The 26,526-nt window shown below is 43.8% G+C and overlaps 1 protein-coding gene across 9 annotated transcripts in view; it reads left to right on the top strand.

Annotated features, from left to right (window-relative positions):
* The window catches only part of Itsn1 (intersectin 1), a 179,685-nt gene that overhangs the window by 114,067 nt on the left and 39,092 nt on the right, over positions 1 to 26,526 (top strand). For 5 of the 9 annotated variants that reach the window (XR_007210960.1, XM_048346265.1, XM_048346266.1 and 2 more), the window contains 9 exons: positions 5,816 to 6,063; positions 8,462 to 8,621; positions 10,288 to 10,493; positions 11,179 to 11,261; positions 15,172 to 15,338; positions 18,738 to 18,783; positions 20,901 to 21,022; positions 24,549 to 24,666; positions 26,275 to 26,466. Coding sequence is in view for 8 of the 9 variants with exons in the window: in XM_048346265.1 (XP_048202222.1) it covers positions 5,816 to 6,063; positions 8,462 to 8,621; positions 10,288 to 10,493; positions 11,179 to 11,261; positions 15,172 to 15,338; positions 18,738 to 18,783; positions 20,901 to 21,022; positions 24,549 to 24,666; positions 26,275 to 26,466 (1,342 nt within the window). In the remaining variant the exon portion in view is untranslated. Of the gene's footprint in view, positions 1 to 5,815; positions 6,064 to 8,461; positions 8,622 to 9,287; positions 10,045 to 10,287; positions 10,494 to 11,178; positions 11,364 to 11,531; positions 11,911 to 15,171; positions 15,339 to 18,737; positions 18,784 to 20,900; positions 21,023 to 24,548; positions 24,667 to 26,274; positions 26,467 to 26,526 lie in introns of those variants that run through there. The other 4 variants (XM_048346267.1, XM_048346271.1, XM_048346270.1 and 1 more) reach the window with 4 other exon arrangements.

Here is a 26,526-nt window from a genome sequence, read left to right as displayed (position 1 = left end):
TATTTAGATGTCCCAAAAAATGTAATAAAATATGGAATGTACTACTGGGCATAACTTAGAAGAAGTGATGTTCTTCAGAAGTGGAGCTATGATTCAAGTGGTAGAACTCTAGCCTAGTACAAAAAACTTCAGAGACAGCGCCCAGGCCCTGAGTTAAAACCCCAGGACCTACCCCCTAACACACACATACAAAAGAAAAAGGTAGAAAATTACTGTCAGTCTTGCACAGTTGAACAATCCAGGGATCATTTTACTTTCATGATACAATAATTGGATTCTCAGATTTATCAACTTCTTTGAAAAATAGCCTTACTCTACATGTTAGATTTTAGAAATCTATTTTTTTCTATTTGTGTTGGTTGTCTGGGGGAACATCAAAAATATCTTGCTTTAGAAAACTTCAGTATTGGTGCAGCTTCCTCAAAAAATATATTTTTTGCAGTTAACAAACATTTGATGTGGATCTTAAGTGCTAAATATTGTTGGCGATACAAAGATAAGATGATATCTGCCATTTGTATATCTAAAATCCTTCTTAGAAAAATCAAATATGGTGAAGTACTCAATGAATGAATGTGTATTAACTCTTCTAACAGTTTAAAAGAGGAAAGGAGCCAGTGTGAACGTATGTGTCCAAAGAGGACTTCTGACTGGAGGCTTCTCAGTTGACTTTTGCCCTAACTCCTAAAGCTTAGTTGCTTTCAAAACCAGTGACCTTTCTTCTGTTGGGGGGGGGGGAGGGGTTCCCATGATGTGGAGGATGAATAAATCAAATTTGACATCTGTAATGTATTAGAAGAGCATAAGACATGAGGAGACTTTGCTTACTCCTGGTGTTTTTTGGAGACAAGATCTCATTTTTTTATCTCCCAGGCTAGCCTAGAACTTCCTCAGGATGCCTCAGCACACTGAGTGTTGAAATCATAGGTGTGGTTACCTTTTACCCAGCTGCTTCACTACCACTGATCTGATCACATCTCTTTTTCTTGTCATACTAAAAATCCTAATCATTTTTTAGAAACTATCCTTTTCCTAATATGCAAAGAAAATATTCTTAGTCAGCTAATCATTTTGTTTTGAGTTCTATTTTTAAAATTTTTCGTACATAGTCAATACCTTTTCCTTAGGCTTCCATAAATTTGAGATTGGAGTTCAGCGTGTTTAGTAACAATTAGCCATACTGTCCTGCCATTTTGAGGAACTAGTATTGACATCCAGTTACAGGTATAGGTTAGATTTGGTCCACTGCCTACATTGTAATAAAGCTTTATTAGAACCCAGACATGTTCATGTATTTGCAAGCTGCTTTTTGTGCTACCGCAGCAGACTTCAGTAATTAGGCCGGAGGAAAAGAGCTTCCGAACAGAATATCTTCATCGAGGAGTCTTGTACTTGAAAGCTGGTGCAGTCATGACGTGTGTTGTACCTCCTCAGCGCCATCCACTTGCTGGTCTGATTGATTCACTGCACAGTTTCAACCTGTTTACTGTCCTGGTTTGTCATGCTCTGTGAAGGAAAAAAGAATTTCTATTTCCCTCTTGTGTTAATCAGCATTCTGTTCAGATTATAAATACCTGAGACAATCACCTTATAATTAGGAAGTGCCTTGATGAACTAGAGGTATTCAATCCAGATGTAGCATCTGTTTTGTAACAAGAGGATACCTATCAGTACTACAAAATGAAAATGGCAATATTGAGCATATAATCAATAGAAAAGAAGCATAATATCAGGCTTTAGACAAATGAACTTAAATCTGAGTTGCTACTAATTTATATTTGACTTGCATCAATGATCTGGAATGTGCAATGTATAATTAATTAGTAACATTTTATAGACTAGCTCTGTAACATAATCCCAGAAACAGAAGCAGTTCCAAGATCTATGCTTCACTTCAAATCTGTGCTTTATGTTGAAAATGTTCTACTAGAATTACACCCTAAATAATTTAGGATGGAGCTCTAGGCCTAGATGAGTGAAATTATATTAAGACCTAAACTTTTTTTTTTTTTTTTTTTGCCAGTCCCGGGGCTTGAACTGAGGCCTGGGCACTGTCCCTGAGCTCCTTTTGCTCAAGTTCTACCACTTGAGCCACAGGGCCACTTCCAGCTATCTCTGTGTATGTGGTACTGAGGAATCGACATGCATGCAAGGCAAGTGGTCTACCACTGAGCCACATGCCTAGCCCCAAGACCTAAACTTTTTTTTTCTTTTTCTTTTTTTTGCCAGTCCTGGGGCTTGGACTCAGGGCCTGAGCACTGTCCCTGGCTTCTTTTTGCTCAAGGCTAGCACTCTGCCATTTGAGCCGCAGCGCCACTTCTGGCCATTTTCTGTATATGTGGTGCTGGGGAATCGAACCGAGGGCTTCATGTATACAAGGCAAGTGCTCTTGCCACTAGGCCATATCCCCAGCCCCCAAGACCTAAACTTTTAACAATGAAATTGTTATTACAGCTACCCGTAGATGAGTATACTTTATGCAAAAGTTTATATTATAGCCTGCTATGTTACAAACAAATTCAGGTGCTTAATGTCTTAGTGGATCATAGTCTTACATTTTTCTAAAATTGGATTGGCATTTTGGGCGAAGTTTTCCAGATACAGGAAGAAATATTTGTGGTTTTCATATGTTGACTTTTGTGCTTTTTCCAAATGTGTGATTTAATTTAGGTGTTTAGAATTATGTTTTATCTGTAAGGTTGCCTCCGGGGGGGCTTCATGCAGATGCCCCCCACCTGTTTAAGTCTGCGCCCAGTACCTGAGTTACCTTGGAAACTGGCACACCTGGAGGCAGTTACCTCCCCCTTCTCTGAGGTCACATCCAATCCACCTAGCCATACCTCCCGCCTTCCCTGTATAATCCAGCTCAACACAATTCCTACTCTTTCCTTTTCTCTCTTGCTCTCTTTTTCCCTTCTTCCTTCCCCTCTGTCTCACCACGCCTCCCAAGGGAGGCAAGCAAACTGCCAGCCCACACAAGATGGAGGCATGGGGAGACAGAGGGGAAGTAGAAGGGGAAAAGAGAGAAAAGAGAGCGGAGACTCCTGTTGAGCTGGGTTATATAGAAAAAGGTGGTTACCTAGGTAACTCCGAGACTGGGCACAGACTTAAACAGATGGGGGGCACCTGCATGGAGCCCTCCCGGGGGTGGACCTTACAATACCCTCTGAACCTGGAAATGAAAATGTAATCATTAAAATGAGTAGATATCTTTATTAAACTAATTGAGACTGTGGTTGAGCAGTGAATTTCCTTGGTTGGAAGTGAAAAGGCATGCGTATGATTTCATGATTGCTCGTAGGGATGGGAGACGCCCTTGTTTGCAGAGCTAAGAACTGAAGTGGCCCCTCCTAACCTCCCCTGAGTGTGTGCTGTGGTGCTGCTTGCCTTGTGTTGTAGCTGTGGGCAGGCAAGGCATGGTCCCTTAACTAGAGTAGGAGCCAGACCTTTCCACTGGGTAGGGCATTTCCTCTGGGCTTTAGATTCCAGCTTGCCAAAAATCTTGTTAACAGCTAAGATGCTGCATTTCAAGGTAATAACAGTATCACAGGACATAACTAGGAGATCTAAATTGGGCGGCCCTTTGGGCATTCCCACAGGCAGTAGTCGGGCATCAACTTGAGCCCCCACAGATCACTGTGGCAGGAAGGCAAACCCAGAGGTACCAGGGTCCAGGCAGGCTCCCAGAGCAGAGAAGTCTTATGCAGAGAACCAAGCAGAGGTCACTCAAAGCCAGTTAGGTAGACGCCCAGATGACAGCCACATCACAGAGTCCGAGCTGGGTAACTGGAGAGATGGCTTTAAAAACCTATTGTGACAAGGGAGGGGTCACATTGTCCCAGAAATATGGTACTCATAACCTGACTTACGGAATTGCAACCCCTTTGTACATACAACTACTTAATACTTTTAACAGTAATAATTTAAAAATCTGTTAAATCAAATGCAGCTATTATACTGACAGGTCTTATTCTTCTTTCCATCTTCGAAAAGAAACTATGTTAAACCCAGAAATTAAACTGCTCAAAATCCTTCACTTTACAAATTGTATAACACATTTAAATTGAGGCAGTAGAACTGTAGAACCCTGTTGCACTTGGCAACCTTGAAGCTGGCACGAACTCTTAACTTGCTCCTAGCTGATTACCTTTCGTCCATGAACAGAGAGAGTGAACTTGACCATTGAAGTAGCTGGGGGCTGGGGGTGGGGGAGGCTGGCACACTTAGAAACAGCTGTGTTTCCAGTGCACAGCAGCTGCAGAGTTGCAGAGTGGCATACTACCAGCACACAAGCCAGGAAGGAAAGGCTTTTTTTTTTTTTTTTTGCCAGTCCTGGGACTTGAAATCTGGGCATGGGCACTGGTCCCTTGAGCTCCTTTTGTGCAAGGCTAGTACTCTACCACTGAGCACTGTTCCTGGCTTCTTTTTGCTTGAGGCTAGCATTCTGCCACTTGAGCCACAGCGCCACTTCTGGCCATTTTCTCTATATATGTGGTGCTGAGGAATCGAACCCAGGGCTTCATGTATACGAGACAGGCACTCTTGCCACTAGGTCATATTCCCAGCCACGTTTACTTGGTAATATTTTGTAAATACATGTAGAATTGAATAGGAAGCTTTGTAATTTACTTCCTCCATCTCCTATTCCAAGCGTTTGTTTATTCAAATAAGCTAGTAAATATTACACACTATAACTTACTCTACACTACACTGAGTACAGACAGATACTAGCTTTGTTGAACAGCGTTTGCTTTATCTTTTTTTAAAAACTACTTGAATGGATTTGTCAACTGGTAATTTTCCCCCAAATTATTGTTGCTTACATTCTACCCACTCATTTCTGTGCTTTCTAAAAAGTAACATTGTATCCAATGGAATATTCAGTATTTTTTTTCCCTCCTTAGCATCTAAAGGAATAGAAATAAATGAGAAAGTCTCCAATAGACCTTTATTCAACTTGTCATGAAAATAATTTTCTTACAGTGAATGTGATTGTCCTGCAGAGTTGTTCTCATAAAATAGGGAAAGTATAAGGGTAACTAGAATCACTTGGTTTTTTTTTTTTAATCAGAATTGAGAGTAAATGCGGATTACTTTAAATGCACTTGGTGTAGGGCGTAGCCCCTTAGAGTTTTAAGCAGGAAAATTCTGTGTTCTCATGTACACATTTGTGAATATTACAGTCAAGTTTGTGTAGAAGAAAATTCTAGCCTTAGTAAAATTGGCATGGCAGTAAAAAAAAAAAAATGCCTATCATTCATTTTCTTGTCTTGTGTCTGTAGAGCTCTGAGATGGCTAAATGGAGCAGTCAGCTTTGCTTCCTGGTTTTGTCCTCCGTGTCCCTGTGCGGGATAAATACTAGTTCATTATAATTGTAGAGTACTAAATTTACATTGATTGCACCCTCTGCTTTTTTAAAATAATAAACTCGAGTCAAATTAGTGTCAATAACTGTATGACTTCCTGAATGATGAGGCTGCTCAGGTTGCTTTCCTACTCAAATTGCTGACACTTTCAACCATGTGCCTGAGGACTTGAGACACTTCATCCCGGCTGCCATTATTGACAAGAGGGGAAGGGCTGGACGAAAAGAACAGAGGAAGAAGTTGAATCCTAGACGTTCCCATTTTTCCAAGAGTGAAAGTTGATAGCCATTTCTTTCCAGACACATAGACTGAAGTGAAGAGATAGGTGTGTGAAGTGCCAGGGGCAGAGGCTTTGAGCTTGGTGATGGTGGTGAGGTGGCAGTGGAGGGTGTTGGTGTGTTCAGGGCCTGAATTAATCCCACCGGAATTAAACGTGTGCCTTCCCGCAGGTGGATGAAAGCCAAACTGGAGAACCGGGGTGGCTTGGAGGAGAACTGAAGGGGAAGACGGGATGGTTCCCTGCAAACTATGCAGAGAAGATTCCAGAAAATGAGGTTCCCACTCCAGCCAAACCAGTGACTGATCTGACATCCACCCCTGCCCCCAAACTGGCTCTGCGTGAGACCCCCGCTCCTTTGCCAGTGACCTCTTCTGAGCCCACCACAACCCCCAACAACTGGGCGGACTTCAGCTCCACGTACGTGCACGCCTGCTCCTTAGGACAGACTTTGAAATCCAGAGCTGACGTCCTTTCTTCCTCTCAGGGTTTTCATTATCTTCAGTTGCCCCGTTTGGTCAGGGCAACGGCTTACTGTCGTGACCCCTTCCTTCATCATGGAATTGGTGATTATATCTGCAGCACTGGATTTGGTATCAGTGCCTGGTAGTGAATTGCCTTGGTATAGGGTCAAGTGATGTTTTGTTCCGTAATTTATCTGTATTATTCATTCTCGGTGGAGAAATGGAGAAGTGCAGTTTCCTAATAATCTGTTGACATCCATGTCGGTCAGCAGTCATTTCCTGCATGTAGGCAAATAGCACTTTTTTTGCTGGGTAGAAATAAAAATCGCATTAAGTTGTATGGTTTAGAGAAAGATAGGAAGCTGTTTTTGCTAAAGTTTCTGCTTTCATTTGCCTTGTACAAAATAAATGTACAGTGGAGTTGTGCATCCGTGGCTCACACCTATAATCCTAGCTACTCAAGAGGCTGAGAGCTGAAGATTGAAATTCAAAGCCTGGAAAGTCTGCGAGACTCTTAACTCCAATAAATTATCAAAAAGGCCAGAAGTCGGGCTGTGGCTCAAGTGGTAGAGAACTAGCCTTGAGCAAAAGAAGCTCAGAGACAATGCCCAGGCACCAGGACTGGCACACACACATGCGTACACACACACAAAATGTACAATGAAGTGGAAAGATATGTGCCCTTGATTGCTACAGCTCTGTGCCTTTTAGTCATCAGGAAATGTCATTGAGCAAAAAGCATGTAAGCAGAGGTTTGAGGTGATAGAGAAAAACTGTCCACTCCATGACCTGTACATGCAGTTGGCCAAAACTATCTTAAGTTCAAGCCCCAGGACAAGCGCGCACACACACACACACACACACACACACACACACACACACACACTCACTGAGCAAGCTTTTTATACATACATAACATTTTGTTTAGTTTTGGGTGTCCTTGGAGGGCTTGAACTCATGGCCTGGTCACTGTCCCTGAGCTCTTTTGCTCAAGGCTAGTGCTCTACCACTTTAAGCCACAGCGCCACTTCTGGTTTTTGAGTGGCTTATTGAAGATTTCATAGACTTTCCTGCCTGGGCTGGCTTCAAACTATGATCTTCAGATCTCGGCCTCCTGAGTAGCTAGGATTATAGGCCTGAGCCGCAGGGGCTGACCTCCCCGCCGCGCCCCTCCCTCCCCCCATAAAAGTCTCAAGTATTTTTGTGGGTTTTTTGCCTGCCGCTGGCCTCAGACCACACCCTCATCTCTGTGTTTCCTTTGTAGATAGGATGGTTTGTTAAGGTGCAGTCTCATTAACTTTTTGCCAAGGCTAACCTTGAACCGTAATTCTCCAGGCTGTCCTACAACTATCCTGATGTCTGTCTATCTTCTGACTTGTTAGGGTTGCAAGTGTGCACCTCCACGCCAGCCCTACATTTTCATGTGACAATTGAAGGAGCTGGAGAAGCTCCTCCTGGTATAATCTTCGCTTTTAGTAAACAAAAGAAAAAGGCCTTCCATTGACATGACTTCCAAGTTCAGATTCCCCTGTATTCTTCTGATCTTTACTTTCTAAACTGAAGTGGAAGACGGAATACCAGGCTTTCCAGAATTTCTTTTTTTTTTTTGCTGTAGATCAAAGCAGTGTAATTGTCTTCCTCAGCAAACACGTGTTGTGAAAGTCTCTGCCGTAGTTATGAGCGTCTTATTTTCCAAGCCTCAAATCGGGATGTGCAATCTAATGAAGCCGTCATTTTTATTTTGCTTACATGTTTATAAAGACGTCATACTAAGTTGTATTTCAACCTGTATTTAAACAAATGTATTTTATCCAAAATTAAGAAATCCCCAAACTAGAATTGTCCCCAAGATCCGGATAACTGGCCGCTCTGAGGAAGCCCTAGCAGCCGCCTTGGTGGGGGGCCCGCGACCGAGCGCATGCGTGGGGGAAGCCTCACAGAGCAGCCCCGGCTCCAACGCTGCCGGCTTTGCACCCGCGGCATTTCTTTTGTTCTCATTTAGCTGTGGTTTCTGGAAGTGGTAATAATCCTCCTGTGAGATGCTTCTCTCGTACTCTAGCATTTCAGAGTGTTTCCTGTCTTGCATTTCCGGTGACTCTCACAACTAACCTAGGGTGGCAGGGTATTGTTCAGTGAGGAAATCGAGATTCAGAGAAAGTGTGACTTGCCGGAGAGCAATTGCTAGTGTGTGAAGCTCACACTCAAGCCCGGCACTTTTCCCGGTCCTCCTTGTCCTTTAACTGTGGAAGGCTACGTGAATTTACTGGGCCCGTAGGATTCTGTACGTGGCGTGGAGGGGAGGTTGTGCAGCATTCCAAAGTGCTTTCTATTTATGAGGATGCTTTTCCTTCCAGGTGGCCCACCAGCACAAGTGAGAAACCAGAGACAGATAACTGGGATGCCTGGGCGGCCCAGCCTTCTCTCACCATACCCAGTGCCGGCCAGTTGAGGCAGAGATCAGCCTTTACCCCAGCCACAGCAACTGGCTCCTCCCCGTCTCCTGTGCTGGGCCAGGTAAGAGCAGCCAGGGAGCGTGTGAAGACTTAGGCTACTTAGGTGTCACAATTACCAAGCTATCTGCATTAGTAAGTGGTCATCGGAGTTGGGACTCAAAATGTGGTTCCTTGGCCCATCCACGTGAGAGGGTTCAGAAAACAGCCGCAGCGCAGGTCCTTGAGAGCCATCCTGAAACGCTCTGACACGGTAGGAATGACTGGTCCTGGGGTCCATCCTGGTAGAGAAAGCCACGAAGCAATGGAGAGAGGATTAGACAGGGCAGAGGGTGGTGAATGAGAAGAGGCAAATGGGGGTGCGTGCCCCTGGAGGACTTGGAGTCTAGAGAGACTTCCTCAGTTCTGCAGCCTGAAAGGGAAGGAAATGGGGGACAACCCGTGAAGTGTAGTACAATTTAGGGGTCATCCACATAGATACTGAGCTTCTTTGACCTGTTATAAATTCCCCGTTTATCACAATCCTATCTTTCTCAATGCAGAAATAAAAAGAATTTGTAAGGACAACTCCAAACTGGTTCTAGAACAGCTCTCTTTGCACGTTATCTGTTATTCCTGTCTGTTTATTTGGATGATTGGAGATTGACTCGTTTGCTCGTAAATGTTTCATGATACAGTTGTGTGTGTGTTTTTTTTAAAGATAACTAAGGGCCTCACCCTGCCTTTCCAGCCTCATCTCCCACCCCTCTCCACGCGCCGAGGCTGCACGCAGCCTTGGATTGTGCTTCTCTTCCCGGCTCCTTGGCAGTCCACGCCACGCGCCACCTCAAGGCCTTTGCCTGTGCTGTGCCTTCGGCCCGGAGTGCCCTTCCCTCAGAATTCTAGATCCAAACGCCCTCCTCATCCTTCAAGACCCAAATCAACCCCGATCCCCTCGTGCAGAACTCAGCCCTTTTTCCTCTCTGTTCCCGTAGGGAATAGTAACTTCTGTGTAGCTTATTTCATTCTGCCAGGTGGTATATTCAGTTGTCTTTACTTCTTTCTTCCCTCGTAACTGTGAGTTCCTTGCTAATCCCATTGTACTGTCCATTTTTATAGTGTTTTCCGGTCAATAAAGTGCTTTCTCCTAAGTTATCTGTGGGAGGCAGAGATGGCATTTCATTCTTTGTAACTCCCTAGTTCCTTGCATGTAGACACACATACACAATAAGTGGTAATTGCGATGTGTGTATGCTGTCAGTGCAATGAGTTTATGAAATATTGGCTTTTTTTTTTTTTTTGGAAAGGAAGTAAAACAAGCACAATGCAGTGCGTAGCAAATTTCCCTAAGACTACCCAAACTAAAACAATCGTTATTTTCTCATGAAATCTCCTAAAAATATGTTCTCTAGTGTTAATCCTCCACTGGAAATTGGGATCCGGTTAGATACCCTGGGCAACTTGCGAGTGAAACTAGAATCAAAATATAAAAGGCTAAAAGGCACTCAACCAAGGTCGACTGAAGACACGTGACTTCCTGGCCCGTGGTAGAGAGGTCTAGCCAGCAAGGACGATGGCTCCGTGAACGGGCTGTCAGGTTTTTCCTTCCACTTGGGGAAATTAACTCTTACTCAGAGGGGTGTGGCATCCAGGATGCGGTGCCTGTATCCTTTATGTGCTTCTTGTGTTTATGTCCGCCTGACTTGGTGAACTGAAATGTAACAAGAGGTCCTTTATGTTATTCCACACAGGGCGAAAAGGTAGAAGGGCTACAAGCACAAGCCCTGTATCCTTGGAGAGCCAAAAAAGACAACCACTTAAATTTTAACAAAAACGATGTCATCACGGTCCTGGAACAGCAAGACATGTGGTGGTTTGGAGAAGTTCAAGGTCAGAAGGGTTGGTTCCCCAAGTCGTACGTGAAACTCATTTCAGGGCCTATAAGGAAATCAACAAGGTATTTTTTTATCTTTTTCTGTTTGATTTAAACAATATTAGGTAGTAAATTATTATTTTTACTAGTTAAGATTGACAGATGGGAGTAGATTAATTATATATTCTGGATCTTTAAACTACAAAACTTAGTACAGAAAGACAGATACATGATTATTTTCTTCCTGCATGGGAACTTACACATCTTGCTCTTCGTTGACTTACTTGAGAAAGAATCCTGAGACCTAGAAACTTTGGGCATTGGGTGGAGATTATGTTCTCTTTGTGCTTAGTTCCCAGTACTGTACCAGATATATGTGGACACCTAGAAACCCAGAGTATTTGGGGAAATAATTAGAAGAATAAATTACCTTTTTTATTAGGGTCTTTATAGCATGGGCCCTATGAAATTACAGTTTATTCTAGCTATGTAGATGTTCTGGACAAAACAGCTGAATTATTCCATGACTGTCCGTCATGCTTTGAAATAGACCACCATATAGGCTGTGTGTTTTACAAGCAAAATGCCTCAGAGACAAGAATGAGAACATGCCTCTTTAAAGAGGCCATGCCTCTTTAGCACCTTAGTGTGGCTAAGGATCACTGTTGTGGCTGTGGACTATTCAATTTTATAAGTGAAAAGTCAGTGTCATTTGCACTGTTTTCATCTCCAACAAGAATTTAAATATTCTGTTCTTTCCCTCTTACAGCATAGAGTCTGGCTCATCAGAAAGTCCTGCAAGTCTAAAGAGAGTATCTTCCCCAGCTACGAAGCTGGCCGTCCCAGGAGAAGGTGAGGATCTAAGTCATGTTAAGTTCTTCAGGAGGGTGGGGGACATCCTGAAATGTAAACAGTAAATGTTGGGAATGAAGCTGGATTTCAGTTCTTAAAGAGGCTACATTACATTCATCTAGGACTACTCAAATTTTAAGGTAAAATGAAGGCTGCGCTTTTTATGGAGGTTTTCAAAATCCTTTCAGAAATGTGGATCATCAAAAACTAAATTTTCTAAATTTTATTTGATCATAGGCCTTTAGAAAGAAGTCAGTTCTGTTCCCTCAGGATCAAGTGCTTTGAGCTCCTGAATAGTTAAATTGTGGCAATTGCTTCCCCCTAACATAACATGGTCCGGTATGACTGAAATAAGTATTTAACTTAAGCTCTCTAAACACCAGAAGTGTCACAGGTTCAACCTCAGCTGAGACAGAAAGCTCACTTTCTGTGTCCTATATAAGTAACCGAGCCAGATTGTTTAGGACTAAAAAATTCATTTTGGTTATTTATTACACAAACTGATGTAGGGATTTTGGTTTTTGGTTTTGGTGGTGCTGAAGATCAGACTCAGAGCATTTCCCATGCTGGGCACTGAACTACATCCCCAGCCTAAAATTGACAACTTAAATGAGAAACCTCATGTCTTTTCTATATTCAGTGCAGTCACTGTGTTGCCCGTTAAAAAGTGAGTTTGGCTTCCATGTCAGAGTCTGAGCTGATTTTGAAGTTAATGTTTTTGTAACTCAGTAGTTATGTTACAGTTTGACATAGATTGATAGAATAAGTTTTAGGAAGATAGAATATTTTTAGTTCGTTATAATAAAATTGTTACATTCCTTAGAAATTTTATCTAATGAAATACAGGATTTTAAAATAATTATATCAATGGAGATAGCAAGGATTAAGATTTAATGGTAGTTCAGACTCAAAGAAGCAAGATTCCTTTTTCAAAAGAAGTTTTAAAAGTAATTTCTTTTAATTTGTAAGTATAGTTACAAGAACCTCCTCATTACTAAGAATATCTAACATTTTATCGTATGCTTTTTATTACAGTGAAAACAATTGTTAGTATAGTTACACATTCTCATTATCTGAATTTTTTTAACTTCACTATTAGAGCAAGGCAGAACCCTTTTTAAACACAAGTAGTTGGCATAATAAAAAGCAAATTTTGCCTTCTTCCCCCAAAAGGAAGAAGAAAACTTCAGTGTGTTCTGTCAGGGCTCACTAGCGAGTTAGAGTTCATATCCTGGCTTGCTCTCTCTCAGATAGTAACTGCATGATTTTGGTCATGCCTCGGCTTCCTCATCTGTGAACCCTAATGTAGGAAATTATTACAAGCATTATGAGATAACATATATAAATCTTTGAGAACAAAACTCAGCAAATGTCTTTGCTGTTTCCATCTTGCCTTATTTCCTGGGTTACTGGTAGAGCCACATGAAGCAGTGAGCTTCCTCATCAGTCAGCTGTGGGGAACAGTGTTTGTCTTAAACATGTACAGAGATCTTGACACTAGAGGCCTTAATGAGTAAGTCACAGGTGAATCACTGTGTGTGTGTGTGTGTGCGTGCGTGTGTGCATGCGCGCTGGTCTTGGGACTTGAATTCGGGGCCTAGATGCTGCCCCTAAGCCTTTCTAATCAGGGGTAGTGCTCTACCATTTGAACCACAGCTCCACTTCCAGCTTTTTGGTGGTTAATTGGAGATAAGTCTCACAGACTTTCCTGCCTGGGCTGGCTTTGAACCATGACCTTCAGATCTCAGCCTCCTGAGTAGCTAGGGTCGCAGGCATGAGCCACCAATGGCTGGCATATCGCGCCCATTCTTATAGTCACGAAGCAGAATAGAAGTAAATTTTGGTATTATTTGATCATCTATTTTGAAATAAGCTGGTTATTAGAAACAGTAAAAGAGATTTGTGGTATTGAGGGGAGCTGTTTACAGTTACAAATGAGTCTCTTGTTATTAATGAACTGGACATTATCTAATTTAAACTATAAACCAGATTGAATAGGTTATCCATTTGGGTAGCTGTTGAAATAGTGGCCTGGACTGGCTCACACCCTCTGTTACGTGTGTGCTGAAAGAGAGTGACTGTGGGAAGTAGCGTGATGACATGCATCATGAGGTTTCTAGGTCTCGCTGAATTGTGAAGTAGCCCCACAGATGCCTGTGTGCAGGACCGGCATGCAAAGCCTCCCCATCTTTCCAGGCTTCTGATAGTTTGAACTGCAATGATAAGTTCAGCCAAAGGTCATGTTTCTGAGGTTTTCTAAGTATTTTGAAAATTACTTCACAATTTGCATCTGCTTTCAAGAAGTGATTTTTCAGTTGATGAGAATCACTGGGAATATTTAGGTTGCCTAGGGTCCTATCTGAAATGACCAGAGAGGAGGGAAAGCACAATAGGAGGAGCAAAGTCACAAAGGAAAGGATCTGGAGAGGTTACCAAAACAAATGTATTAAGGAATAGAGAATGTCGTGACTTAAAGCACCGAACTCTGATATCTTTGGGCCACAAATTTCCATTCCATTTTTAAACTGAAGAGGGGTGTAACCAGCACTTGAGGACTGAAGACTGGTTTCCCCAAGGATGTTTGGATGGCCCTGTGTCTGATGTGCATTTCCCATAGCTGCTCCTTTTTTCAGCGAAGGTCATAGGTCACTCCTGCAGTAGGAGACTGGTTCTGTTCTCAGGGCTCTGCCCATTGGTTTTCCTATATGTTTAGTTTTCACTAGTACCTTCTTCAGAGGTTGTTATAATTAGCAAATGAGGTCTCTATACTCAATTCTGCATTGGTGGAATATCATCTCAAATGTGGAGAATGTATCAACAGTCATAATAATGAACTTTTGAGGCAGATAGTGATTTTTTCCCCATTACTTTATTTAAAAAATACGCAAAAGCTTAGGATAAAAGAGGGAAAAAAGTAGAAACAAAAAGTATATGTAGCTTTCTGTAACTCTTTTCCCCTGTACCAAAAGAGTAGCGTCTTAAGACCTTATGTCTGATCTAGAGTATGACTTGGTTCTAAGTCTTAGGAGAATCAATTAAAAGCAACTCAGAGTTTTGTAATTTACAAAGAATAATGTCTTCAGGAGTACACATCCTTCAAATTTGAGGCAATAAAAAATATTCTTACTCTATAAGACTGAATTACATAAATAACAAATTGTAACAAACTGCTTTATCTTTACAACTTGTTGAGAAAGACTTGATTATTTTCTGAGTTGAGTAGTGCTTTTATCACCGATCCACTGTACCCATTTATGTACTGGAATGACAATGCTGATTTTAATTAAATAATGTCTATTTTTTATTTTGTACTCTAGCTTCCCACTATCTATCTATCTATCTGTATATTGCACTATAAGTTTTCACTCAGGCATTTGAGTAATGAAAAGTGAATCTTATTTAACATACATAATGAATGTACTCTTTTTGAAAATGTTCTAAAATGATGACTTGATACCCCTGAAACTGAAAGGCAGATTTTCACACCGCAAGAATCTACATATGAATGCATCCATCCCTACACATAGTGCAGAGTTAGATACTCAGGAGGTGTTTGTTCAAACCAAATATGACAATGTTTTTATTTAAAAAAGAAATGATTAGCTTAAATCACAGCTCTCGCTTGGTGTTCAGGGCGGTAGGCAGGCGGTTCCCCCGCCCTGGCCTTTGTTCCTATGACCAGGTCTTCATAGCATTGTCTTCCTGTCTGCACTTACTGAGTTTATTTGTGCAGCTGGGGAGTTTGGAGCCCTGGCTCTGCCTGCAGCTCTGTATTTTATCTGTGACTAGCATTTCTCTTGAATGGATCTGATCCTAACTTCCTGATTCATAAACTTGCTTTTTGCAAAGCTGTCTGGGATTTCTTTAAACAATCAAGCTCTCTCCGTATCTCAATATTTCTCCCCACCAGAGTTTATTGCCATGTACACTTACGAGAGTTCTGAGCAAGGAGATTTAACCTTTCAGCAAGGGGATGTGATTTTGGTTACCAAGAAAGATGGTGACTGGTGGACGGGAACAGTGGGCGACAAGTCCGGAGTCTTCCCTTCTAACTATGTGAGGCTTAAAGATTCAGAGGTAAACCCACATTAACTGTTTCCTCTCCCTTTCTGTGTGGTGTTTCCCCTGGCCGGGAGTCATGATGTCTGACAGTCGAACCCTGGGCTTCTGAGTTCTGGAATGTGGCTGTAACTACTAGAATGTGATCTGCAACTGTCTGACCTTGTCATTTGGCGGTGTGGAACAAGCTTTGGCCCACAAGCACATCTACAGGGGCTAAGTGGAGTTCTGGAGATCACCTGAAAATGGAGAGTTTCCGGATATAACTTCAGTCATTTAATAGATCCATGTAAATGAGCCACTAGGAATTGCCTCCCCACCCCTTTTTTTTTTCAGCATTAAGGGGACTGATCATCCACTGGGTTCTAATCATCAGTGTTAATCTCTGTTCCTGCATGCGACTAGCGTATGACAAGGATAAACTGGTTTGATCACTGGTCAGCTTCATAATCATTTCATTTTTAGCAATGTTTTACCTGTTTAAACTAAAGGTATCCTGATGATACCAGCCTCAGAACATTGAGCAGTAGAAAATTTCTTAAATCTGTTTTTTTTGTGTATACATTAAAAAGATACAAGACCTACAGACTGGCATATTGTGGGAATTCTGTTGTCCTTATAAATAGAAATGACTCCCATTGTTGTTAAATGGAGCCTTGAAAATTTGATTGCATAAAATGTGTCCTTGAGGTAGTGCAAATTTAATGAAAAGGCCGGGACTGTATTGTAGCGGCCAAGTTCAAGTTAATGGAGAGTTCCAGGGTATAAATCCAGTCATTTAGCAGATCCATATAAATAAACCAGCAGGAATTGGCTCTTTTCTTAAAGCACAGTGAATACCCAGTTATTTTCTTTTTCTCCTCACACCTCCAAGGCACTGAGAGAAAAAAGGCTGGCACAGAACCTGTAGAGGCTGCTTTCTCGGGGGTAGGCAAGTGGACAAAGCGCTTTCCCTCTCTCTTTCTCTCTCTTATTTAAATGCTGGGAAGAGGATATATCTTGGGCCTTTCTGTACTCTCGTGGCATTGGGACTGAGGCTGGGCCTGGCATCTTGCTACAACAGTTTTGCCACTGGCCTTCTTATCGCCCTGCAGTTCCCAGGATGATTTTTATATGTTTAGGAGGGTTTTTATTTACATGCTCATCCTGGGGCGTGAATTCAGGGCCTGGGTGCTGTCCCTGAGCTTTTTTGCTCAAGGCTGGTGCTCTAACCACCGGAGCTACAGCTCCACATCTGCCTGTTTTGATGCTTATTTGGAGAGAACAGTCTCGTGGATTTTCCTGGCTGGGCTGGCTTCAAACCACATTACTCAGATCTCAGCCTACTAAGTAGCTAAGGTTACAGGCATGGGCCACAGATGCCTGGCTTTGTTTTTGTTTTTGTTATTTAAAGGGTGTCACTTATTTTTTGTTTGTTTTCCTTGCTCTGGTCATAAGAGAAGTTTGCTGAAATTCCTCTGGGTGTTTGTGTAACTCTACTCATCCTTGGGGAATTGTGTAGAAACCTGGAAGAAAATAACTGTTCCCTGTAAGATATAGTGACCTATAGAGAGATAATTAAGCACTTCTTCAGGATTGCAAATTCACTCCAGGCGGATAATACAGATGGTATTACAGGGAGATGGAGGACAACACTAAAAGCTAAACTTGATTTCTGTTGTTATGCAATAATTAAAATATAAAAGCCATTTGGTTTGTGTCTAAATGTATTTTTACTTTATTTATTAAATTTAAACTTTACTTAAATCTTGTTTATATAAACAATTAAAATATATTTTATTAACAGTAAAAATAATCTAAATCAATACTAAATGCAGAAGCCATTGCTTTGGTTATAGATTAATAAATTGGCTTTAGATCTAAAGCAAGTTTTTAAAAAAAGTATATCCTGTTACTTGTTTAAGAGGTTAGCTTGTTACAAGGTGCTTTCTTAATCACAGTCTACGAGCTACAGAGTTTTAGACAGATATTTAGGTATTCTTCAATAATGAAGAAAAATCTACAAAGCTAGTTCTTTTACCTACTCACACACAGAGTTGGGTGTTGGAGTAAAGTGTGCTACCAAACTTAAAAACAGACTCGGTGTCAGACACCAGCCAGCATCCGCTGGTCTCCTTCTCTGGAGCAGTGTCTGCGGCAGTTTCTCCAGACACCCAGCCAGAACAAAATCTGGCCTCCTGAGTGCCTCCCAGCTCACAGGCTGTTTCTCAAAGGGAGCTTGTTACAGTGTCCTCTGGCTGGTTATTCCCAGTTGCTCTCTTTTTATGAACTAGGAGGAGTATATTATATGCCTGTAGAGGCAAAGAAACCGGAATGCAATCTATGAAAACAGCATAACTAAGTTTGTGAATTAAAGAACCCATAATCAGAGTGAAACTTTAAACCAGACTTGTGTTGCTAAATGGCTATTAAATCCCAATAATCAAAATAGACGATTCTAGGTTATGTTTCTTGCAGATAAATTAGTTCAATTAAACATAGTTTAGTCTTATGGCAAACTCTGATTTAATTTATTAAACCTTTTGTTTTCTCTTAATTGGAATATTTAATTTACTGCAAAATAGGGATGAGACCTAGGGGTGAACCTTAATTCAGAATATAGCACTTTAGACACAACAGATTGCATTCTGGCCCCTGTCCTAGCTCTCGTGGTCTCTGCTGGCTGACTCAGCTAGTTTAATTCCATGAGTATCCACAGAAGGAATTCAAGCCTGGAGCATTTCTGAAACACTTAGTAGTTGGAAAGAAACCCTGGTATGCTTCAATGGATTGTGCTTCCAGCACGGATAAGAGAAATGTCAATGTGCAGACAGTGTGAAATTGGGCGGATATGCTTGCAGGCCAGTGGGCGCCCTCGCTGGCTAGAGAGAATGGGTGGGGGAAGGGAGCGTCTCAGCAGCTCTGTGCTATGTCAGTTCTTTAAAAGAGAAAAATTCGCAAATGTAGCCAAGTATTAATAAATCTGAGTAGTAGGATCAAGATGTATTACAGCCTCTATACTTTTATGTATGAGATATTTCCTAATCGATCGCATGAAATAAAGCACGAGTAAGAATCTGCCAGCAGAAATCCTGGCATGGAACCTCCTGTTGGATTTGTCCATCCTGGGATGTGCCATGCAGCCCCTGCCCAACCCCCCCCCCCCCACACACACACAGTGGGATCTGCAGGGCCGTGCACTTCACTCTCCGCTTCTCTTAAAGAACACAGTAAAAGCCACCTGTTGTAAAAGCCCCACGTTGCCCCTGGCGGCTCTGGTTCACATCCTCTTGTCAGGTGAGACAGTTGCTACTACGTTTCCCCAGAATGTAAAAGGGAAGTTTAGAGGCTCATATGGGTTTGTATCATTGATCGCTTTTTAAGTTGCATAATCACAATTCTTCAGCATGCAAATGAGACCTTTTGCTCTGTTTTAAGGGCTCTGGAACTGCTGGGAAAACAGGGAGTTTAGGAAAAAAACCTGGTAAGTTACAAACCCTGATGCTTATGTTTCCGTGCTATGAATGTAATTGATAGTTTGTTCCTGGAGGCCAAACGTCCAAAGTAGAAACAAAAGGATCTTCCCTAAAAGGATTCAAAGTAAATTCTTTCCTTGGGATGTACTAATGTTATATATATATGGGTGTCAATTGTGGTGTGGGGTCTGGAGATGTTGGGTTGTGAAACAGTACTCAGGCAAGAGGTTGGTGGGTCTCATTCTTGTTTGTACATGGAGCTGTGGGATCTGCTTCTCAGTGATCGTGTTAGGCTAGGGAAGCTCTGCTCATTTCCTGGCATGTGAAGCCCCAGGGCACAGATAGTAGGAAAGATCAGAAGCATACAAGACATCCTCAGATTATAGGGCCTGTTAATTGAGAAGCCATTGGGTGGTTTTCCTTGAGTCCACATTGATGATACAAAATGGCAGTCTTGCCTCTGAACTCAGTTTAGTTTATCTAAGCAAAATCACATGTTTTATAAATAGTAGCATTAAAGAGTGAAGGAAGAGGCAGGGGTGAAATAGCATGGTTTGTGTGGCCTGTCTTCCCGACCTAGGTCATAGGCGTTGTTTTTCTCGGATCCTTAAGACATTAGAGATTGAAACCTTCACCCCTGTGCTGAGGGAGACTGGTGTGTCTGTCTGGTGCTGAGCTCCAAATGGACTTGCCTGGCCAGCAAAAGATGGTTTCAGGTTGTCTGGGATTTTAGTCAGACCCTGTGGGTCAAATCACCGCGGAACTAAGAATCTTCACACTTTGCAAAGTTTGTCATTCCAAAGGGCCCTGGTTTTTCAGTAGACCCAGGAGGGGTTTTTACATGGAGTCTAGCAAGCGGCTCAGGGACAAAGCAGCAGCGGTAGGCTGGTCGCTGGCTCTGATGCAGATCCTTTGAGGAGCCAAATAGGACACTAATTGGAGCTTTTTCCAGACCAAGAACTGTTGGAAATCTAGAGTTTGTCCTTGGCACGTCACAGGAGAGTCCTCAACTCAAGTAGATTCCCAGCTGGAACTCTCATCAGAGCCAGACTCTCTGTAAGCTGGCTGCTAGGCTGTCTTGTTTCCTTGAGCTTTTTAAAGCACGCACAGGCCAGACTTCCCCTTAACCCCGTGGCACACCTACCAGAGTGGCTGAGCTCAGATGGCAGGATGGAGTCGTGGAGGCTTCCGCAGGTAGCATGGGGCTTCTTGCCTCCTTTCTTTCCATCATTCTCTACTGTATTCCTCTTTCTCCTTGCCTTCCATCTTCCCTTCATCCTCTCCTTTGTTCCTTCCCTTTCCGGAGCTATTGTGGCGGGGAGCCTATGTGGAGGAATCTGAGCAGTGTTCGGTGTTGCTTCTAGAAGTTCAGGAAGTGACAGCCTCACATGTGCTGGAATCCTTTGGGCAAGAGGCTGTCTTTGCATACTTGACCTCTGCGCCAGCAGAAATGGGCTTCACACAACCTGCTCTGTAGCCTGACTGGGATTTTTCTCACGGGGTTTTCAGAGTACAGGCCTGTTTCCATTTGTTTTCTCTGTGCTACATTATTGTTTTGCATGGAATTTCCTCAACTCCAGGTTTCTCCTTTAACTTAAAGCAAAAAGAAGGAAACTGAGATCGCTGTGATTTATACTAGACATTCAGAGATTACTCCCAAAATATGAGTCATAACGAAAATGGTTGTGTTGATGGGAATGAGACCAAAACCACACATATGAATAAAACTTCAGCTAGCTCCCAGTGGTCCCTAAGGAAAACAAGCATTTCTCTCTACTGCCCTTGGCGGGAGGAAGCCCGTCCCGTGGGTTCTTTTACTCAGTACTGGTGGAGTGAGTGAGGGGTTCCCAGTAACTGGGATGGGGGTGGGGGCCCGAAGGTGAGGGAGAGGGCAGGAGAGGGGCTTTACTGCCAGCAGCTGGTAAGTAATTCCTGACATAGAAGGTGGAGCCCAGGAGAAAGACCGGCCAGCTACGCTTTGCATCGTAGCTCTGGGAGAAGGGAGGCGTGCCTCCCTCGTGGAGTCACGAAGTGGCCAAATGCCCTGGTGTTCATGAGCTGTGTCCTTCGGAGGTCCTTCTCTTGAGTCTAACAGCGCACTGCAATGTTTGATCTTGTCTTTCAGAAATTGCTCAGGTCATTGCTTCATACACTGCAACCGGCCCTGAACAACTCACTCTGGCGCCCGGTCAGCTGATTTTGATCCGCAAAAAGAACCCAGGTGGATGGTGGGAAGGAGAGCTGCAGGTTAGTGTCTTTTCTGTGTATTTAAAATTCTCAATCCAAGGATCTATGCAAAACCCGAAAGGCACTTCCCTGCAAATGCAAAGAAGCCTCCGCTGCCTAGGCCGTGCGTTTGCACGGTGAGATTTCTGTGTCTGTTTGCTTCCCGCGCTTCAGGCAGCCGACAGCAGAATTGTGAGAGCTGAGAACTCACCTGATAAAATTCATCCTGTTCTAGTTCAGAGTGAGAGTGTAGGAATTGTGAGAATTCATGGGACAATGGCAGCTGCGGGTGGGAGCCTGATAGGTCCTAAAGCATCATGGCGGGCAGAATAGACTTCCTTTGTCAGTGGTGGGAGGTGGTATGCCCTGGCAGCAGGCTTCTTTCTTTTTATGCTCATCTGTTCCTTGTTCTGATTTTAGCTCCCAGGTGTACATCTCTGTGCACCTGTGTGTTACGCGTATCAAAATCTTGGGCCATAATATTGACCTAAACACTATCTGAAAAGGGCACAGTATCGACTGCCAGACTTGCCAGAAGCATATTAACTAAGTCTAATCATGAGGAAGCCATTGTATTCAAAATGAGCAATGTTCAATTCTAAAGGAGACAAGCAGGGTCTGACTGTGTGGTCTTTGATAATGTCAGTGACAAAACCTATAGGAAGGAGATAAATGAAATGTGCCCACAAACAGCAATATCTGATTCTAGACTGGCCCCCTTGAAAGACCAATACATCAGGATAATTTGACAAACTTGGGATAGAGACCCCAGACTAGATTAAAAATATTATACCCATGTTAAATTTCTGAGACTTGATAACTATACTGTGGTTTTAAAGAGACTATTTCTATTTTTAGTAAATACCTGTTGAAGAGCCATAATATAAACAACTTAGAATCAAATGATTCTGGAAAATAAATTACAAAGAGGGAAGGGGGAGCAGATGGGGTAAAATGTTACTGAGTGAATCCAGGTAAAGAGTGTTAGGAGTGTTTGTGCGTTATTCTTTTTAATTTTCTATGAGTTCAAAATTATTTCTAAAGCAAGAGTTGCTTTCTGAAAGTTGCTTTAGGGATGAGAAGGTGGCTTAGTGGTAGAGAGCTTGCCTAGCATGCATGAAGCACTGGATTCCATTCCTCAGCACCACATACACAGAAAAAGCCGGAAGTGGCACTGTGGCTCAAGTGGTAGAACACTAGTCTTTTTTTTTTTTTTTCTTTTTTCTTTTTTGCCAGTCCTGGGCCTTGGACTCAGGGCCTGAGCACTGTTCCTGGTTTCTCTTTGCTCAAGGCTAGCACTCTGCCACTTGAGCCACAGCACCACTTCTGGCCATTTTCTATATATGTGGTGCTGGGGAATCAAACCCAGGGCTTCATGTATACAAGGCAAGCACTCTTGCCACTAGGCCATGTTCCCAGCCCCTAGAACACTAGTCTTGAGCAAAAGGAGCTCAAGGACAGTGCCCAGGCCTCAGTTCAAGCCCCAGGACTGGCAAAAAATTAATTTAAAAAAAAAAGTTGCTTGAGGTTATTTTTCAGATGGGGTCTTATGCTTTTATCCGGGGATGGCCTGGACTGCCATCCTATCTATGCCTCCTGTGAGGCTGGAGTCACAAGACGGGCGCCACCATGCTCTCTGTGTTGAGATGGGGGTCACTGTCACTTTCTGCTGGGTTGCTCTTGAACTGTAATCCTCCTTACGATGGGACTACCACCATCAGGAACCACTGCCCTCAGCCCCAGGCTGTTAAAACAGTTGCCACCCGGCCACTTCTGAATGTGCCCCCACTTGGCGTGGGGCGGGGAGATGGCCACTCACAGCCACAGACCAGTCCCTGGGCAGCTCTGCGGTCGGCGCTCACCGGCCTTTCCGTCCGCATGGCCCTCTCCTGCCCAGAAGACTGAAGCGGCCTTGTGCCGCCCTTTCTCCTCGGCCTGTGGGTGAAGGCTGGCCCCTCTTCCCTCTGGAGCCATGTCTCCAACACAGCCTCATTTGACAGCTGGTTTGCAAGCACTCGCACCCCCGGGGCTCTCTCTGCCACAGCTCGTAGCCTCCCTCCCCTGCGACAGATCCCCTGCCTCCCGGAATCCTCCGGGGCTTGCCACTTCTTCCAGAAGTGTTCCCGAACGCTCCCAACAGGAAGCACCTTCTCCTTTCTCCTGAGTCGGGGCACTGGGCTCAGGCTTGTCCCCAGTCTTGGCATTTCATAGCCGATAGGTATGTGATTACTTAGCTGTGTGTGTTTCTTATCGCCACACAGACATGATCAGCTCCTTGGAGGTACGTTGCTCAAAAGAGAGTCTGAGCGGCCCTCGGCCTCCACTGTAAGGTGGTTGGATTGCCACGGCTGAAACTGGACTTCCAGTGTGGATGCACAAGCGTGGAAATTACCACGCGCTCTGCATCTGCCCTTGTGAAACTAGAAGGGGGACAGAGGAGACGCTGTGGGCCTCAAGGCCGTTCACTAGATAGGCATATACGTGGAAGCATGTAAACATGGCTTCAGTCATCAGCAGATTCACTGTGGGAATAAAAAGTTCAGTCCATGAGCCAGGAGCAGAATGTCTTAAGACCACAGGACCCATGAGGACAGTCAGCTGCACAGAGATGGCCTCGAGTGACAACAACTTGACAGGTAGAATGGCAGAAGCTGTTAGCAGTTTTCTTTCAGTTTCTTATTTCCCTGGTTTTGGAATAGGTGTTTTAAATTTTAAAAATAAGAGCTAGGAATGCAGATGTCTCCCTTCCATCCTTACAACCTTGTTTCTAGAGATGCCATTTCTGGGTAAGTGTGCATACGCGTGTGCACATGTGCACACGCGTATGTTGGTTTGAGTTCTTAAACTCTTCCCTGCCAGCTCTCTCCAGTAAATCCCAGCACCTAAGCAATCATAGACGAAGTTCATATAGAGTCAGATTGAAATAAAGCAGGGACCAGCAGTGGAAAAGGTGCTGTAGCCACGTGGACCTGAAGGCTTTCGAAAAACAGCATCACATTAAGCCTCCCTTCCCTGTGTCCTCTTGTCACTGCACGTTATGTCATTTCACATAGTCCGGGGCCTAGGACCACCTCATAGGTTTTCCAAGCTCCATCTTCACCTTGAAATTGTGAAGAATAATAGCACTGTCTTTCCGGAACTTTTGTGTACACATAAGGGGCTTAGCATAGGACCTGGATCATAAAAATCACTCAGTGTTCCTGGCCATTGTTATTGTTATCATTATTCCTCTTATATGATGGTGGCATTAACCATACTCTCTCGTCTTTCCAAACTTAGCAGCTGGGTGCCAAGTAGTTCACTATCTTAGACGTACTACAGAATATCCTGAATTTGTGGCCACTGACACTTGAGAAGCTGTAAGCTTGCTGATCCCTGGCTGCCGTGCTCTGAACTGTAGTAACAGCGTTTCATCTTGGTGACATGAGGACCCACAGAGTCTACCATTCACACCATTTGTATTTCAGATCCATAGAAGTCACTCAAAGCAAATTGTATAATGAAAGCCGAACTTGTAAAATTTGTATTTGATTTTTTTTTTAATTAGGCACGTGGGAAGAAACGCCAAATAGGCTGGTTCCCGGCAAATTACGTCAAGCTTCTAAGCCCTGGGACAAGCAAAATCACTCCAACAGAGCTCCCCAAGTCAGCGGCACTGCCCACAGGTAAGCTCTGCCGTCTCTTACTGGAGAACGGTGAGCCTGGCCCTTCTCACTTGGTTTTCTCACAGCATTTAAGGGTTTTTTTGTTGTTTTTTTCTCACATGTGCTTTTCAGCCCTTTTTGTGCATGCTGGAACAACACCCAGCTGATGGGATATGGAATATGTTTTTCAAAAGAACCAAATAACTAAAGTGGCTTTACTGTGCTGGGGACAACAGAGCCTTTGTTGACACTGTCCTGCTGAAACAGTCCTCAATACTGTGGCATTAAAGCCAGATTTTTTTCCCTTGGTTTTCTTCCAGCCGTTTTAAAGTGGGATTGGGGCTAGCGGGTGAGGCAACAGAAAGAGGCTCCTAAGAATAAATGGCCGGGGTCTGGATAGGTCAGGAGATTTCGCTGGAGGCCACAGGCGCTGCTGGCCCTCATGTGACGTTCGCAAGAGACTGAAATAACCCCCCTGTGGCATTTACTGGGGACAGAGGGGCCTCGCTGGGAGGTGGGGTGGGGGACCAGGATGTTGTGTGCGCTTTCCTAGAGGGCTGCAAAAGGGCAGAGCACTTCAGTCGACCCCAGTGGCTATTTTCTGATCTAAGGGACTGAATTAGATGCTTCAGTAATTACGAGGGAGAAGAACAGATGTTTGCTTTAGTTCTTTATGCCACCTCAATACTTGGGTGACATTTTGTGGAAAGCATGTCATTTTTGTTCCATTACCTTCCAATTGAAGGTCTACGCTATACCTCCCTAATGAAATCAAAGCTTGACAGCCTTTGGAAGAAATTAAAGGATTGGTAAACTCTGTGACTGATCCCTGATCCCTGATCCTTGCTGGTCTTCCTTGCCTGAGCTAAGACTTCAAGTAGTTGTTTGGGGGTGGGGGGGGGAGCTGAATCTGCTGTCCACTGGGGAGATTTGATGATATCTCCCCCCTCGTCTCCACACTGTGCCAGTGTGTAACCCCTTGATTGGGTCAGCCCACTTGTTGAGTGATTCATTTATCTGGAGAGTTGGAGCACCCTGAACTTGTACGTAGCTGGGTTAAGAGATGAATTGTTAACTGTGACCTAAGTAAATAGTGCGGCCTTCTGTAGCTCTGTAGAGATGCCCTGAGTAAGGAAAACTTAACCTCCTGTAGGTTAGAGTGTGGTGTTGGGGCGCTTGCCTTGTGTGTGAGGCCCTAGGTTCAACCCCCAATCCCACAGGAAAGAAAAGAGAGGAAAGAAAGGAGTGCCGCGGTCCCCTGGCTGGCGGTGCCATGGGACAGAAACGGGGTGGTGTTGGCCAGTACCCCAGTGCAGCATTGTACAGCCCCCACCCCTGCTCAGAAGCAAAGATTCAGTTATTGCGGTGAATTTTCTGCTGACAAGTAATTTGAAGGGAGGAAGATATTCTAAAAAACCAAAGACACAGTGTAAAAATGTCGCTGTCGTCTTCATGTTAATCTTTCATCTTCCTCTATTACCCACACCATGAATGGGGTCCCTCTGGGTCCTTCCGCTTCACCGCATCCTCCCCCCACCAAAGGGGCAGAAGCAGCCCATGAACATCTCCGTGGCCCGCCTGGGCCCTGTTGCGCATGTGCCGCCGCTGACCGCGCCCTGTCTCCTGCAGTGTGCCAGGTGATCGGGATGTACGATTACACTGCCCAGAACGACGACGAGCTGGCCTTCCACAAGGGCCAGATCATCAACGTCCTCAACAAGGAGGACCCCGACTGGTGGAAAGGAGAAGTCAATGGGCAAGTGGGACTCTTCCCGTCCAATTATGTGAAGCTGACCACAGACATGGACCCAAGCCAGCAATGTAAGTGCCCTGGCGGCCCTGTGCCTCTCCTCTCTGGTGTCTTCTGGTAAAAACATGCAG

The sequence above is a fragment of the Perognathus longimembris genome, chromosome 5 (assembly GCF_023159225.1).
Source record: "Perognathus longimembris pacificus isolate PPM17 chromosome 5, ASM2315922v1, whole genome shotgun sequence".
In the NCBI taxonomy this organism is placed as follows: Eukaryota; Metazoa; Chordata; class Mammalia; order Rodentia; family Heteromyidae; genus Perognathus; species Perognathus longimembris.
This window is presented reverse-complemented; position numbering and strand designations above follow the sequence as displayed.